Genomic DNA, 18,431 nt, shown 5'->3' on the forward strand with positions numbered 1-18,431 from the left:
ATGTAAGAAAATGAAGAATATGATGTGAACAATTAACTTATAACGGTTTTAGACAAAAAAAAAAAAAAAACTAAACACTTAGCTAATAAATACCGTGGTGTTTAACTAAACTTTGCTTTTATCATTCCTTATCCAAATAAAAAGGCGTCCAAGGACTTAAAAATTCCAGAGCAAATTATATTCCATTAAATTATAAAGGCTGTAGACAAAATACTACACTCGCTATACTTCACTTTGCTTTTATCATACCTTCTCCAAATAAAAAGGTTTAACCAAGGATTAAAATATTTAAAACAAAATTATATTCTATATGACTAAGGCAATTAAGGCAAATAATTTTTCTATTTAATTATTTTTAAACACCATTTCTATAAGCACTGCACAGATTTTAGCATTCTTTTCATTTAAAAAAAGCTGATGAGAACAAGAAATTATCAAAGTATGGATTTGCAAAGAAATTGAGGGTAGAAGAAAGAAAACTTTTTTACGAACCATGTCTAAATATGAACAATGTAACAATACTACTTCAAGGAGGGAAAACTTAAGATTAATCATTTGTAAGATCATTAAATTTAAACAGATGAGAGGAAACAGTCATACTGATGACACTGGGAGGTTGGCTGATGGCTTTACCAAGTTCATTTTCAAAAGACAAATTTAATATGCACTGGAACACTGACCAAAATAGTATGCATATATGAAAAGCCTGGACTTGGGCTTAGTATGGCATGAATCAGTTCATGAGAAATAAGGCAGTTCCCAAATTAAAACATAGTAGCACATAACACCCAAAATATAAAAGTTAATATTTGTTCTTTACACCAACTTTTAACATCAGATCAGGCAAGGAATCAAAATTTCTCTACAAGCTAGAACTTATGATAAAACTCGAGACAAAGTAAACATTGCAGCACGTACAATGTGTGAAAGTAATAGCAGCACCAGAATAACATAAGTGTGGATGTTAGAGGAAAAACAGGATTAAAAGCCAAGATGCAATGTGGGTAATGAAATTTGGAATGTTATCTAAAATGGAATAGTAGAAGATGATGGGCCATCAACAGAAAAAAATAAAAAATTATGCATAAGGTACCTCCACCGAGTTTCAAGTGTATTGGTAGTCATATACAATTAACATGGCCAACATAGTATAACAGGGGACTTTATTTTCCACCCAAATATGCCAAGCAAAAGATAATTGAAGTCCCATGAAGGCTTTTTTTTAAAGTGATAAAGTAATCATTTTTAAAGTGATAAAGTAATATAACATTTTATTATTAAAACATTATTAGTGGCTCATAACATTACTTAATCAAAAAAAAATTTCATTCTAATTACAGTAGTTATGTAAATACTAATTATACAAAACAAAATGAAGAATCGCAACCAAGTAAATGAGACCCAATTAAATTTCACTGAATTACACAACAAACAATATTGTACGCACGTTTAGAAGTATCAAAGGTGTTAGTGTACAATTTTACACAAAACTAAACAATAAGCTACAATGTTACTTATATGACTAGTGGATTATATAAAATTGTTTAAATAGTAATCAATTAAATGCCCAATCTTAGGAATTTACTTTATAACATGTTCAAAGTCAGAGAATAAAGATTACTGATCGTCAAATCTATTTCTAAATACTTTCAATACTCGAAATTCTTGCAATTACAAAACAAACTAAAAAGATAATTGTACAAAAACTATGCATCTCTACAACGTAGATCATGTCCTTCATCACCTCAAGAAATATAAAATTTATAATTCTACTACTAAAGGCTAGTGAAAATAAAAAATTCTTCAAAGTAATTTCTATTTTTCCTAGCTAACCAAACCAGTCCTTTAAAATATGGAATGTCTTCAGCAGAGTGGGAATGGCCATTGAATTTGTAAACACTTAGTGTACAAGGGCGAGTAGCCCAGCCACTACTTGTCGGAGACATTTCACTTTTGACCTTTTTTTTTCAGGATTGAAAAGGAAGATTGTGATTAAAAGTTCAACTTATGAGGACTCAGGTTTGTACTGTATACTTAGGAAAAATACAAAATACTTTTAAAATGTTCCTATTTATATACAAATCTTTCATCCTTTGAAATGGATGAGACTCGCTAATTGGTGGGTCTGAAGTCCCCATAGGACCAAACTGGTTGGGTCTTTTTCTTCCCTAGAAATGTACGTCTACCTGGACCAGTACAGGAGTAAATGAGAAGACTTCAGCAATTCACTACCTGTACACTGCTCATTCACATACCAACCTAAGAAGGCTGGTATGGTACGTGGTCAAAGGAATCTCTTCCCAAAAGGGCAGCGCAGTCAAGGAGGATATATTTGGTGTGATGAGTTGGTATTATTCGACCATTCTCCCCCCACAAGGGAGGATCGGGGGGAGATACTTGAGCTGCCGCAAAAAGACCAAGAAGAAAAATAAAGAGGGAATTATTGGTATACTCATTGGTAAAAAGCTACAAGGGTTGTTTGGCATCTCCAAACCCCAGACTTCAACACCAGGTCAACTGCGAGATTCCTCTTGAGGGCTAAGGCAAGACCTATTACCCTGAATTTGTGAGCTCTAGTCTTGTCTAGTATCTTTAACCTCTCTGCTGTCAAGGGGTATGCCCTACAAATCATCACACGAAGCTCGAAAGAGACAGTGTTCCTTGACACCTCTTTCTTAGTTCTGCAAGTGCTAAGGAAGAGGCACCGACGCTCGTGCCTGAGGTGTCTTGCTTTCTTTAGATAGCATCGCTTAAATTTAAAGAGACTTCATTCCAACCCTCAGCACGGGTTGACTAAGTATGAGACCAATGCAAAAAGAAAAAAAAAAAGTCAAGGGTCATAGATCTCTGTCTGACAACCTTTTCAAAGACTCAAATGGGGTATGAATAGGAATCTTGGGAACATGGGTCACACACCACTCTAGAGCCCTGAGGTCCCAGTGTGGGCAATTCTCAAAGCTCCTCATGAGTATGGACAACTCCCATGAGGAGGACTGTTCTATACTCTTCAGTCAAAAGACCTTACACAAGGGTAAGCAGTAGCTTTAGACAGTCGCGACAGACAGGCGCTTCTGTCGGTCAAGTAAGATTAGAAAATCCGTGATCAGCACTAGGGTTGCTCCGACTGAAGAAGTATCCCTTTTACAATACCAAGCGCAGAAGATGGACAACTTTTCCTGGTACTAGTAGAGCACTGTCACAGATCCAGACATTTGCGCAGTGGCTTGCATAAAGCTTTCTGCTCAAAGGTGCTGGATAATTTCACACCATGAAATTTCAGCCACTTCACAGATTGGGGGTTACCTCTGAAGATGAGGTTGACAGTGAAGTTTGGACCAATGAAGTAACCTCACGGGACCTCAGCATGTAGCCATCTGGAAGCCACCAGGGTCACACTAAGGCCTGGCATAATAAACATTTGGTTGATCAGCAGGCAATTCAGGCTGAACTGAGAAAAGGCTTAGGCATGAAGGTGATCCCAAGGTGTCTTCAAGCACTTCCCACGGGTCTAGAAAGGGTAACTAATAACTGAAAGCTTCCTGTTTAGGTTCATGGCAAACAGCTCAATCCCAAGAGATCCCAACAGATCAGGAGGCATCTGCTAGGCAAGGATGCCGAGAACACGCCGACCATAAAACCTACCCCTAGCAACACCAATGAGTCTTTCCTGGAGAGAGATTGTCCCGAGCCTCCTGCACCACTGTAACAGGAAGGTCTGTATGATCTCTCTAAGCTGACCAGTGATCCTTCAACCACCACAGAAGGGACCTCTGATGAGAGAAGACCATGTGGAACAAGCTTCTCCAGCGAGGAAAGGTGGTCAAGAAGTCTCTGCTAACACCAAACTGGAGTCTGTCTTGAACAAGAATGGTCACACTACCTCCTTGAACTGGCTAAGGCAATCGTTGGAAGGAAATGCTCGCTGCTGCCTGTCATGTCTATCAGCATGCCCAAGTACTTCAACTTCTACTTTAGTATGAGATTCAACTTCTATCTTATCATAATCTGCAGATTGTGACAAAATGCAAGAAGTCCAACAACTACCTCACAAAAGAGGCTAGGATTAGCCAATCGTTGAAATACATCAATAGACATATCCTCTGCTAATGGGACAAAGCTGCTGCCGGGGTGAGCAACCGAATCAACACTCCGGGTGAACTGTTCCGTAGAGAGAGAAGCGGAGGTATTTCCGAGAGGACTGGTGAATGGGTGATGACAGACTACGGGAAAGTATACCCATACTCTTCTCTCTGCTATTCAGGGTTGTGAGGCAGTACTAGCCCTGTCTACCGGTCACTCCACCGCCAGCCCGTGGCTGTCAGCTGTGTGCAAGCATGCTATGACAACTACGAGCAGTGGCAACTTCTCAACACTGAGTACCGAAGTATTGTGATCAGAGAAGGAAATAGCAGGCCATTGTCCAAGTAGGGTGCAGCGATCACCACACCATTAAGGCCTGAAAAAACTGGTAACGATGATCCAAGACGTTAGTCCTATCACATACTCCACGAGCACCGGTTCAAAGGCATATGTACAAAAGCTACACTAGCATGCTCATTCAATAAGGGAAGGAGAGGTGAAAGACTTCCTAAGTGTTGTTTTGGGCATTGGCAAGACCGACCAGAGAATATTTCGCTCTCTTCTTCCCCTTCATAGCATATGCTTGTCACTATACAGGAAGCCATGATCTGCACTTGGCATATAGGGATGATTGCAAACAATCATACAACTTACAAGAAGCACATTGTGTGGATCTACAGCCTGTCTTGTCATAAATTGGTTGCAGCAGCTAACCTTTCCCCTGGCAAGTACAATCCTCTTGCTTCACATCCATTATCAAAAACCAGCAATTATTTCTGAAAAGTTAAAAGGAAAATATCATAGCTTTTGGTTAGGTCAAGAGACAAAAATGAAAGTCTTCCACAGGAAAGTGGGCGGGGCTATTAGCTCCCATGCACCACCAGCTGTTAACTACCTTATTAATGAATTTAATGGCCATTCCAGCTCTGCTGAACACATTCCCTATTTTAAAGGACAAAAAGTTTGTATACATGTAAGAACAAATCATATAAACAAATCAACGACTGGATCCACAGTCTTTCCAAGGAAGGAGGAAAAATCCTATCACAGATGGCCCAAAGTAGTCTAGCATTCTTACAAGAATAATATAAACTCTATGAGAGCAAATAGGTTTCTAAGATATCCAAATACAAGGTCAGTTGAAGATTTTCAAAGCCAATATGGTTTCCTATATGAAATGGAAAGGTTTTTTTTGGGTCACAATAATGTTCCCACTGAAAGTATATATTTTCCCAAGATTAAGTGTAAGGCAGGGTCAGACCATCAGAAAAGAAGTCCTTTAAAATGAGCAACCTCAAAAAGTTTACATTGGGCAGTGTCATGCAAATACCAGAGGCAATGCAGAGAACACTTTTTACCAGATTTGTGAGCAGCTTAGTCTACCAGTTCAACCAAGAAAGCCTAGGGAAGACACCCAGCTATACTTTGAATATATTTTTGTCATCATTTTAAATTCCATGATGAGCAATATCCTAAGAACTCTGGATGAATGAGTACTGTATTATTATTACTACTAGCTAAGCTATAACGCTAGTTGGAAATGCAGGATAGTATAAGCTCAAGGGCTTTCCAAAAAGGAAAAAATGGCCCAGTGAGAAAAGGGAATAAAGAAATACATAAACTACATGAGAAGTAAAGAGCAATTAATATATTTCAAGAACAGTAACATTACAATAGATCTTTCATATATAAATTATAGACTTATGGCAGCCTGTTCAACATAAAAATATTGCTGCAAGTTTGAACTTTTAAGTTTCACTGATTCAACTGCCTGATTAGGAAGATCATTCCAAAATCTGATCATAACTGGAATAAAATTTCTAGAATACTGTGAAGTATTGAGCCTTATGGTGGAGAAGGCATGACTATTCGAATTAACTGCGAACCTACATGGTAACCAGATAAAAATGAAAATGCTTTAATTCAGATGATTAATGGATAAAAGTAAGGTAGACATTGACATAAATCCTTGCAATCATGACTCTTCACATAAAAATAGCGAGTAAGACAGAAGCAAGAAGCAAAGGGAGTAGGCATAACGGAATGCACTTAAGCCAAAATACTGCAACCAAGAGCCTTTACCAAGTACTGTACAACCCAAAGTCATATAAATACATTCAGTATCAATGATTACATTATCTAAGGTACAGTATATTGCTATACTCTGATTATATAATAAAATTAATTAACACTATTCTTGAGTGAATATTATACTTTGAAACCATATCAGTATTAAAATCAAATGAAATTTACAGCTTTTAACCATCTGCATGATGACTAAAGATCACTCATGCTAATAGTCAAAAGTTATAATTTCATTCTGCTTAATTTTTGACTAGTATATTTTCAAAATAAAATGCATTTACTCTTTAAACATAATTATGGATATCAGCTTTTATGGACTGAACGACTTATAGAGTACAGTACAGAGTCTTATGTTTTGGATAAATGCTGTCACAGAACATAGCCTTACACCTGCTTACACTGAAACTCCATTCTACTCTTATCTTCTCACAGCTGGAACCGCCACATGAAAATCTAGTAGCAAGGTTTCGTGAAATATTTTCAGCAGGCTTCAAAGAAAATACTGTCGACTATAAAAGAAATAATCTTCACACGGTAATGGTTAAAGTAATTTTAGTCTAAAAAATTTAAACATATGAATTCATAGTTTATAGTTCTCATTTCCTATAAAAAAACCTTGTAATATAAAATAGCATTTGCGTCATGTAAGAAATTACACAGAAGGTAACAGAAAAATATCTACCAACTTGTTTTTCTCTTTGACAGCCTTAAGAATAAGGAAAAGGCTATTTATCACTTTCAGAAATATAAACGTAACAATCTAAAATTTTCTAAGACAATCATAGAATGGTCAGATGGACGGACTAAAAATCAACTGTAAATGGTTAGAAGCAAAGGGCAACCAAATGTCTAAAATTCTAATATAGAACAAATAAAACTCCAAAATAAACAATCATATACCAATATGGTGGTAAATAAATGTCAAAATTTCCCTTTTTAATACAAAAACTACAATTTAAATGAAAAATGTACGTGATGAGCAGTATAGTTTTTTCTTCCAATTAAAAAATAAGTTCTAAAGAAATGGAAATCCCTCGCCTTTTAAAATGGCTTTACTGAGATCACTACTCCTAAAATTTGCAATCAAGTTTGTAAAACCAATACATAGGTATGTGTTTATGTTAATTTTTCACTTCTTACAACTGCTATAGTTAAGAAAAAAACTATAAAACTATTGACTACACAATGATTATAAATTTACTTGAAACCTGAGATTTGCCCACGAATTAAAATCCTACTTCTCATATATCAGCACAGTATAGAAAAAGCCCCACAAACATCTAATAAAAAGTAGAAAAAAACATGGATTTGGTAAATATTACAATGTTTTCATTATTTGATAATTCATAATTATCATTAATTTCACAATGGCCCAAAATATGAAGAGAGTCCAAGGGTAATCCTTTTTTTCAAAGGTAGTGAAACTTCATAAATGTTGAAAAATGGCAATCTTTTGAATACTAAGTATGAAGTATATTTTTCAAACCACTTATTTCATAGATGCAAATCACAGTTTTAAATTTGTCAATATCCGAGTATCACATATAATCCAATGTAGATATTACTTGTTAGTGACGGATAATTCTAAAGCAAAACAGACCCTATGGGCTTATCTGTGCTCCACAGTTAGAGAAATTCGAGAAATTTCATTCTGAAGCTATCTGATGGTAAGCCAAGCAAGGAAAGTCCTCTCATCACCTTCAGGAAGCTAGCAGTTTTACCAACTATATAAAATCCTACTAATCTTAAGTGGAAATTATTCAATCAATGAGAAAATTACTTTGAATTCTAAAAAAAACTTTTAAAATGTATCATTGGAAAGTTACGTCTTCGACAAATTATCCCTAGTTTATAGAACATATTTTGGAGAACTTAAATTAGTTCCAACTTTTCATTACTAAACACTGAAAAATAAGTATAGTGAAAATATCTCTGAAAGACCTGTACCCAAGAATATGCATTTGATGACATTTGAATTCAAGACATTCACATAAAACTTATTCAACTCAAGTTACTTAAACCATTACATTGGTTAGGGATTAACATTATGTTACTGCATGATCAGTTTCTTGCCACTTTCCTAAAAAAAAAAATATGACCATAAAACATAACACCAGTCAAAAGATAATTGAGGCAATGAAACCAAAAATTTTAATCTAATAAAATCTATTTAAATACATGGTAGTTATTCAGCTCTAACCATCAAAGCTACCGATCTACAGACTTAACAAAATATTCTACCCACCTCTCCCTTCTCCCCTTCCCCTTTGATGCCCAATATATCCTACAGGATAGGTGAAGACACTGGGTAAACAAAAACCTGGTCATTCCATCAAAACAACTTGATAGAATCGGAGTAGTCGTAAACCTGTGTATCTAAAATTTCTCAGTTGTGGCAAACAAAGCGTAGAAGATTAATCTTTTTATCATAGGCCACAAACCATCTACTTAATAAAAGATTCCTTATCATTTCCTTTAGTTACCAATTCCATTTGTTCTATCACTAACTTGTACCTTAACTTTTTTCAACTATTTAATTTTCAAAACAGGCATCTAAAATATACAAAATTTTAAAACTACATAGGCATACCTTTTAACTCCAAAAACTAGAATCTAATTGCCCATTTCAATCTTGAATTGAGTCGGAGCATAAGAGGACGGTCCACTTGGTGAGTATGAAGATGACTATATAAAATGCTTCAGATGGAGTGACTAGTATGTTCAAACTGTGCCTCCTTCTATCGAGTCTACTGGGCATCACAAGGGAGAGATGGGAGCTCTAGGGGTAGAAAAATTTAACTGTTAAGATTAGTAAATTGGTAGCTTTGATGATTGAAGCATGATAACCACCACCTAAGGTTAATTTAAATAATAGGAAAACACAAAAGACCAAGCTGTAGCAGAGAAATTTTCCTGTCACAACAGAATTCAAAATAAGGCTGCCTCTTATTAATAAAAAGGCAGCCTTGATGTTCAATCTACCAAGAGAGACAAAAGGGGGCTTTGTAATGTTTTGTGCTTCACATGAATGTACTATACCTGTACATAAGAAATGTTACAAAACTTTGATAAAAGAACAAATACGCAAATACAGTATTCCTTTGGTTTGACACACTAAGCAGTTTTTTTTCATTAGTACAGAGCAAATTATTCAACAAAACATTAAGCTCCCTTTTACTTTTAAATATGAAAATAAAATATAAAAATTTTCCTCTCATAAAAATAAAAAGGCAAATTTCTAACACAGGGTATAAGAATTTACAAAACCATAAATTAATTTTCGGTTGTATCAACAATGCAGAAAGCAAGAAATTATTGCAGCATTATTTAATTAAGAGAATTTGGACAATCAAAGATTGTGTAATCCATCATGAAAGAAAATAAAAATAAAATATACTGTAATACTATTACTATTTCAGTCAAGGTTAAGATCTGAAAATATTCCGCAGAAAATTATTGATAATTAAACATACGAAAGGGCTAGAATCACAATTCAACAAAAAATCCCCTTTATAGAAAAATATAAATCTGAGCAGCACCAAAACTAGCATTAAATTGAATCTAGAAAATCTATAAAAATTGTTCAAAACAAGAGTTAAAAGAAAATAATTGGAGTAAAAATATACTAGGGTTCTGAAGAATTTTTCACTTTGAGTTAGATTTTCTACCCTTGGCTTCATATAATGTCTATTTACTAAAACTGGGAGTGTCAGCACAGGGATATTTTGACTAATAACATCCTATGCCTGTGATCCTGAATTAGACAGTATTTAACACTTCTATTACACATAAATCACACAGTTAGCTTTCAAAATTAGCATTTACTGTCAGCTCTGCCAAAAAAACAGACTTCTAAATTAGAAAAATGTCTATCCACAATACAGTTTCATTTGGTCCTTTATGTCGTCAATGGACGTTTTTCCAAATTTCTCCTCTTGTTCTTGCATCATCTTGAATATTGCTGCCAACTGCTGTGACTGGGCCCTGTGTTGAAATATAAGGAACTTTAAGCTTACAATATAAAATAGTGCTGTACTTATAAATATATCGGCATAAACACTATCAATGCATAATGATAACAAAAGAAAACATATAATAAAACATGCTCAACTGATGATTTCACTAAACACTACTGAACTTTTGATATCATTATAAAATAATATACCATGGTAAATCACCGATTCACAACCACTAAATTGAAAGCAACTGATGAAATTTCCAAACTACCAATATAGCAAACCGCTGGCCTCTTCACCACTTAAGTAAAATACTTGACATCGCAGCGGTTGCTTAGCAACTAAGTATGATGCAATCAAACCAATTTTCTTTAACTGTCTGGTCGTAGAGAAAACGAGACTAAGAGGTAACCCCTAATAAATAACTCATTTGCATCTGTATAGGAATAAATAGAAAATCAATTATGTGAACAAGGTGTTGGCCAAAAGGCTAGAAGGGATTGTAAAGAGTTAACCAAGGTTGAGAAGGCTGATATTCTAGAAAAGAAAAGAAATCCTTTCTATGAAAGTACCAACAAGTAAGGGAAGAACAGGTGATAAGATTCTAGTGAATATGGAGAGGGTATTAAACTTGTGGATAGAAGGTAAGACGAAAAGAAGGCTACCCATCTATTCACTTGCTACAACATGAGGCCTCAAGCTTAAACTAGGATTTCCTAAGAATAGTTAATTAACAGCTGGAAAAAAAAATAACACCCTTTTCAGCAAATAGGGGATGAACAGAAAAGTTCGAGAGGGTAAAACTTGAAAAACAATAAAATTAAAAAAGGATCTATATCTGATGAAGTAGCAGCACTAACATATCCAGCAATATTTGCATAAATATTTAGAAAAGGTAAATACCATCCTTAAGTGCTGTGATGACACTAGACATTTTAAGAAAAAAAAAATCACAAATTTTAAAATTAATTAGTACTTTTCCTAACAACTGTATACAAACCTGAGTCTTTTAATAGGAGTATGTTTTAAACTTGGCTGAAACTTAGCTGTTAAAATTTATAACGAGATGTCTGTAGTTACTGGTGGGCAGCCGTAGGACCTAGCCAATATACAGAACCCACTGTGACCTTCATCAAGAGCTTGCAGGGTGGCTGAAGCAGGATTGGAAACTTAAAGGACTCAGGTTTGTTTTGTATATAACTATTGTTATCTGCGATTAATTATTTTATGAAAATGGCCGCAAATGAAAACACCACTGATATGAAACAAATTTTTCCCATAAGAATCCATAGTAAGTCTGCCTAATGTAGTCCCCAAGTAGATTTTTTTTCATATATAAACTAAATGAAATGTATTTTACCCGAAATAAATAACTATTAACTATGCATTATTGTATTTAATAACCAGTTGTTTAAGAATGTAATTAAAACCAATACCTGTCATGAATTGTGGTAAGCAATTTATGGATTCATGTCAATGAAACAAAAACATGGCCTTCAATTTCATTGTCAATCGCTTGACACCTGGCCTGCCACTCACTCACTCACTCTCTCCTTAAAAAAACGTCAATTAAATACAACACAAAATTAATTTATATTCTCCATGAATCCATTTACCATCATAGGCTAAGGCATAAGTTTTCATCAGCCGACTGCTAGTTGTAGTAGACAATATTATAGCATTTGATAAAATCATAATTTTTAAAAAATTAAAGGTGCTTCATTAAATTAATTTTGCACTTTTGTTTTCAATTTTAGGTGTATCTTAACTCTCAACAATTATCGGCTTCATTTTTATTTGTGCTCAGCTAATCCCAAGCTGCCACTATCGAAATTATGCACACATAAAAAAAGGAGTACCTTTTCTATAATTTCCGAGATTATTCAATACATCATAACGAATATGACATCAGCACCAATGTTACAGCTTATCATAGTTTTTATATACTGTAGTTTTCTTATAGCTATCATCATTGATTTATCACTTGGACAGTAGCAACAAGTTTGGACACAATATGAGTACTGTAGTTACTGTAGATCATTTGATCTTTGGATGCTCTGGTGTTCTTCAGTAGTCTTCTCATCAGACAGAACGGGGGAAAGGCGTACACGTCGATGTTGTCCCACCATTGTTGAAATACATCTTGCCATAGAGCATGAGGGTCCAGGACTGGAGAACAGTACTGTACAGCAGAAGCTTGCTATTCAGAGATGTTGCAAACAGATCTAAAGTCGGGGAACCCCACAAAGTCAGGACTATGTTGGCTACCTGACGACTCATAAACCATTTCAGAGCCTGCTATTAGAGTCGCTCTACTCAGACTGTCCGCGAGCACATTCCTTTTGCTGGGAATGAAGCGAGCTGATAGGGACACCAAAGGTTGTTCTGACCATCTGAGGATCTTGACTGTAAGATGGCACAGAGCTGCCAAAAGGTACCGCCTTGTTTGTTTATGTAAGCCACTAGTGTGGTGTTATCGCTCATTAACACCAGAAAGTGACCTGCCAGCAACTGTTGAAACTGATGAAGAGCTAGGTATGCTGCTCTCATCTCTAGAAGATTTATGTGCTGGTACCTTTCTGATTCTGACCAAAGGCCTGAGATCGTGTGATGCAGTAAGTGAGCCCCTACCCTTCTTTTGATGCATCAGTGAAGAGCATCAAATCCGGAGCAGGGACGAGAAGATCCTGACCCCTTTGAAGGTTTTCGTCTGCCATCCACCATTTCAAGTCCGTCAACTGATCCCGAGTTATTGGAACTCAAGTGTCCGGTGGATTTGAGTGTTGGTTCCATACGGACTTCATCTGCCATAGCAGGGATCTTATCCTGAGGCGGCCATTTAGAGCCAGATGGAGGAGGGAGGTTAGATGACCTAACAGACTCAACCAAAGCGAGGCCTGAAGGACTTCTTTTCTGAGGTTCAGGCCTTCTTTTCTGAGGAAAGGTGAAGCCATTTCTCTCAGTCTGTGTACTCTTACGTCAGATGGGAAGACTTTCTGTTGGACAGTGTCTTATCATACAGAGGTATACCAGCATTTGAGAAGATTGCAGTAGTGACAGATTTATCAGAGCCCCCAGATCCTGACAAAACTCGAGAAGCATATCTCTGTGACAAAGAAGGATTGTCTCCGAGTCTCCCAGGATTAGCCAGTCCAAATATCTGAGGAGACGAATGCCATTCCTGTGAGCCCAAGATGACACTAGGGTGAACACACTGGTAAATACTTGAGGAGCTGTCGTGAGACCGAAGCATAGAACCTTGAACTGGTATATATTTTCCTCGTGTATGAACCTTAGATACTTCCTTGAAGACGCATGGATTGGGATCTGGAAGTATGCATCCTTTAGATTTAATGTGCACATGAAGTCCCTTGGTCGAACCGCTTGAATGACCGTGTCTGATGTCTTCATTCTGAACCTGAACCGAGTCTGTTGCACAAACTTAAGAGGCGAGAGATCGATGACTGGTCTCCAGACTTCAGTCGTATTATTATCTAAAAATATTCGACTGTAGAAGCCTGGGGATCCGTCCGCAACCTTTTGGAGAACGCCCTTCTGCAGCATGGTCTGGACTGTGGCCTTGAGGGCCAGCTCCTTTGCGGATCCCTTCGCATAGAAGTCACAGGAGGGAGAGATTGAATGAACGAAACGCGATCCCCTACAGCGATCACCTTAACCGTCCAGGGATCTGCCCCGTGAAACTGCCACCTCTGCCAGAGGCGCTGCAGGCATCCTCCCACAGGTGGCAGGTGAAAAGGAATGCCATTCCTAGTAGAAGTGACCACCTCAGCCACTTCCCTTTCCTCCCTTCATACCTCTGAAGGACTCATTCCCTTTCTGGCCTTTAGACTGAAAGGGCCGTTTAGACACCTTCAGGACCTAGAATTTGAAGTGCGAGAAGAAGGTGTTTGCTGACTGTGAGAAGACTGGGAAGGTCTACCATAGGGCCTCAATGTCATAGCCCTATGGAGGAGAGAATCGTTTGATGATTTCCTCAATCGTTCAGTAGTCCTCTCTATCTCCTCTAGAACGAAGAGAGAACTCTCAAGCGTGGAATTCCTCAACTGGGAGACTTCCATCTTCGGCAGTTGTTTGAGGAATTTCCCCCAACGATATCCCTTCTCTTGAGTATAGCGTTCGCCCACAAGTTGACGGCATGGTGCGACAGGAACTCAAGAGTTCGGGTACCCGACAACAGGAAAGACTCCAAAGTCTTCCTGCCCGACTGCTTTGAAAGATCGTGGGAGCGAACCATGAACCCCAAGGATCAAAGCCATAGGTCATGCCACGAAGCCGCCTGCATGGGGTACTTCGCGCCTCTATCTATGTTAATGAGCTCTATTGCCAAGAGGGAGGCCCTCAGAGAGGAGAATGTTTGAGCCGGAAGACCTTTCATTAGACTCTACTCAAGGGTCGAGGGACATGGTGGAATGTGGTTCCCCTTCGATCTCATAGTACTTCCTTTGTAAGACAAAAGGAAGTGGTAGAGACCGAGAGAAAGAACCTGCCCTCAAGGAACTAGAAGTTCCGGCTATGCGAGCGATAGCCTTTCTTTTGGCGGCTGTCAAGCCTTGAAGACCAGGGCTAAGCTGCACGAGTTCTGGAAGGCTTCTGGATCTTGAATATTTTGTCAGGAACCATGTCCTTACCCTCCTGGGTGATGGTACCAGGAGTAGACAGCCTATTGATAGCCCTCATGCAAGAGAGGACCTGTCAGAAGGTGCGCTCTGACTCACGTCTCTCTTGCTCAAAGTGAAAGTTCAGACTAGCTGCCTTAGGAAGATTTTCCTCATCAGTATTCAAGGGTTGTCCATCTCCAGGCTCACATCCAGAGCATGGGGTAGGTCAGGGTTGTCAACACTGTGGTTAGGGGGACCCGCCATAGGGGACATTCTGTGCCTCAGCCAAACTGTCTTCCCTTGAAGCAGTGTTTTTGGGTTTCGTCTTAGTGTCTTTCGATTCCCTTCGCACAGGAAGTTCCTCCGCAGTCTTAGGAGGGGGAATTTGTAAGGGCTTCGAGGCACCAGCAGCCAAAGCTTTTGCAGTGGGAGCTGAAGGCTCTTCCTCCAGAGGAGGTAAAGAAATCGGACGCTGGTCTTGAGTCACTACCTCAATTTCTTGAGGGTTGAAGGGATGGACAGCTATCTCCCTGGGCGTGCCTTGTCCCTACACGTCCTAGGGTGGATGATATCGGCATGAGGTGGTGTTACCCTCTCATTTTTCTCTTCTGCTTCTTAGTCATGATTTCCCTTGCCTTAATCAGAGTAAAAGGCAAGTTGGCCATGCAAGAGTCAGAAGAAGGAGGACCCTCGTCACAAGATCGAGATGAAGGTGATCTGCGTGCCTTGTTGATGTTGGTCTCCTTCTAGGGTCTAGACTCCCAAGAGACAAACTCGAAGAGGACTCCTTAGGAATCCTAGGGGGAAGCTCTGACTGGAGCAGTCGGAGGCTGCGGCGGTGGAGGAGCCACACCCAGAGACTTCTGCAGGATGGAAAGAAAGCTCAGAACCTCTAGGCAAGCCATGGGCTTCCCTTGAAGGTCCAGGAGGAGAACGTCCCCTTAAGGGATCTCTAGAGGGAGCCTGCGTCGATGCAGGGGTCTCTCTCTGCGGCAGAGGAACATGTTCCTTCGACGGACGAGAAGGACGATCCGGGCTAATAGGGACATTAGGGAATCTATTAGGAGGCTCCTTAAAACCCACTGGAAAGGTGAAGGCGGAGGTGTTGGTATCACACTTGCTCGTGGTTCCAACACCTGCTCGTTAATTTCTTGCGGAAATCGCTGAATAAGCAAAAAAATGGCAATTTTCACACGACATCGGGCGCGATTCACGAGCAGAAGTGCTCGCAAGGGGAGCACTAGGAGCCATACTGGAAGCGGAAGGTCTAACACATTCCTTCTGCAACAAAAAAGCACCTATGTCCGACAGAGTCAGTAGAGAGGACCTCTTGAGTAGGGGCAACCTCAAGCGTTGGAGAGCACATCACATTGGGACGCGTTGGAGAGCCTCGCATATACGAACGCTTTGCCAAAACACACCAGGCGGTAAAAGGCACTGGAGGTTTAGCTGGACGCCTGTCTAAGGGACGGTCAGTCATGATCATGTTCGGACCGAGGTCGTTTATTGGAAGGACGTGGTTGAGGGGCTACGCGCTGATGAACTGCACGAACGCCTACCTCTAGACGAGGAACGTCTAGACCTTTATCGTGAACATCCGGTTCGTGATCGTGAATGGGAGCATCTAGCTCTTGTTCGAGAACAGCGTAAGCGTCGTGAATGCCTAGTTCGCTAACATGAGCGTTGGCCTCGCGAACGTGAACGTTGTTCTCGTGAATGGCGCCATCGCAAGCGTGAACTTCACCTTTGTGAACGGGAGCATCGTCCTCATGATCTACATCGTCGAGATCTTGAACGCAAGCGTTTGGACCTGGATCTTGACTGAGATACACATGATCGTGCAAAGCGTGATCGCGAGACTTCTCCTCGTGAAGAGGAACGACTCCAAGGAGAGTGTCGAGACCGAAAGTCTCGTGAGCGTGAAGCTCTAGAACAAGAACGCCTTCCAGAAGAAGAGCGTTCGGATCGTGATGACCTACGATCCAAATGATCTTCCGATCGTCACGAACGACAATCAGGAGAAGTGTGTCCCAACAGACGAGGAGATGGCGAGGCTCGGCCTTTCGCGCTCCTGGTGGAAGGAGCGTTGGTTTCATGAAGATCACCACCTGCAACCAACATGTTCCTTTGGGAAGAAACAGAAGGTCCACGCGTGGAAGGTCCAGGAGAGGGCGACAGATGGACTTCACAAAGCTCCAAAGCATGAGATGTTGAAGGCTCTGGAAAAGGGTCCTTCCTGGGACTGCGCTGAAGGAGACGCAGAAGTTCTTCCTTCGAAGGGGGTCCAGAAATCCCTAAGGTTGGCCAGCCACACCTGCAACACATCTGAAAGGGAGAATGGCTCCCCGGCAACTGGAGGTGAAGTTGCTCCTCTAGGGGAAGCAACTAACCCTCCAGTACCCCGGGGTTTCCAAGGAGTTAGTCAGTCTGCGCTCCTGCTTGATCGTCCCCCTGAAGAGCACAAGCGAGAAGGAGCTTTTGAAAGAGATTTGGGGGTGCAAGAGGAAGAAGAACGCGATTTCCTTGCCCCGAGGGAGAAAGCTTGCGCTTGGCCTTCTTATTTCTGCGCCGCCCAAATTTTTACTATTGGGAGGCAGGCCACTCCCTACACACTGCGCAGGGCAAACCCTGCTCGCCACTATGCCTTCTACACGAAGGACACAGAGATGACATGAAGGTACCGCACGCAGCCCCTTGCACCCAGGACAGGCCCGCGTGAAGGCGATTCGAAGAAATCACGCACACCTGAAAAGAAAAGCAATTAAAGATGTCCAATAACAGCCTTGGAAGGAGAGAGAGGAGATGTCCACTCTCTGCCAAGCCAAAAGAAAAAGTGACTTGCCTCACAGCTGTGACAGTATATATAGAGGTGGCTGGGTAACTCCCAGCCTATCTGCTCAAGCGGTTAGGCAGGGTTGCCACCTCACACTTAAAGTCTAAAGGCTACCTTACAGCTTCGCCAAAAGATAATCCAAATAAATAACGGATGGTTTGTTAGTACGGGAACAATATGGTTTTACAATATCTAAAGCTCGGGTAAAATCTTTTAAAGTTCTTTTAGAAAAGTACTCCAAACCCCACCACAGTAAATAATATAGTAAAAGTTGCCTTAATAGTTTTGATTGCCTTTGAGTTATAAGGAAATATCTTGGATGAATGAATCATATATGACATACAATGATGAATAACTCAAATTCTACAAAGCCTTCCTGTGAATTTATCAGTAATTTCTGCAGCACCTGATTTTTTATCGGAATCCACTGGCAGACAGGATCCATCTGTATATTGTAAATGCACTAACAGGGAGTCGATTGCCTGGCTATGGAAAATACCAGTACAAAGTAATGGAAATGTAATGGACACCACAGATTATTTTCTACTGCTATGTACATTGTGCACTCAGACCATATTTACTTACTCTCTCTCTGCCTCTCTCTGTTCTGCAGTCATTTGATTTTCCATGCTCCTCTCCAAAGCCCTCCTCTGGGCATTTTTTAACTCAACATGATGGTTTTCCTCCAAAAGCCTGTTTTCTAGATCCTGGAAAATATTAGTATAACATTACTAAAATATGGTAGGAGAATAAAACAACTCTCATAAACCAAACAACCTTTTCCTAGTTACAAATTTGAATGAAGTTTTCTTACATTTTATTTGAAAGTTAAAAAACTTATGTACTGTATATTCTTTA

The 18,431-nt window shown here is 39.5% G+C and overlaps 1 protein-coding gene across 4 annotated transcripts in view; it reads right to left on the minus strand.

Moving 5' to 3' along the window:
- Nucleotides 1–5,942: 5,942 nt before the first annotated feature.
- Nucleotides 5,943–18,431, minus strand: part of LOC137660296 (matrix-remodeling-associated protein 7-like) — an 84,654-nt gene continuing 72,165 nt past the window's right edge. For all 4 annotated transcript variants that reach the window (XM_068395086.1, XM_068395085.1, XM_068395087.1 and 1 more), the window contains 2 exons: nucleotides 18,159–18,280; nucleotides 5,943–10,149 (listed from right to left, as the gene is read on the minus strand). In XM_068395086.1, coding sequence (XP_068251187.1) covers nucleotides 10,035–10,149; nucleotides 18,159–18,280 — 237 coding nt within the window. In that variant the 3' untranslated portion in view covers nucleotides 5,943–10,034. The remainder of the gene's footprint in view (nucleotides 10,150–18,158; nucleotides 18,281–18,431) is intronic.

The sequence above is a fragment of the Palaemon carinicauda genome, chromosome 20, assembly GCF_036898095.1.
Source record: "Palaemon carinicauda isolate YSFRI2023 chromosome 20, ASM3689809v2, whole genome shotgun sequence".
In the NCBI taxonomy this organism is placed as follows: domain Eukaryota; kingdom Metazoa; phylum Arthropoda; class Malacostraca; order Decapoda; family Palaemonidae; genus Palaemon; species Palaemon carinicauda.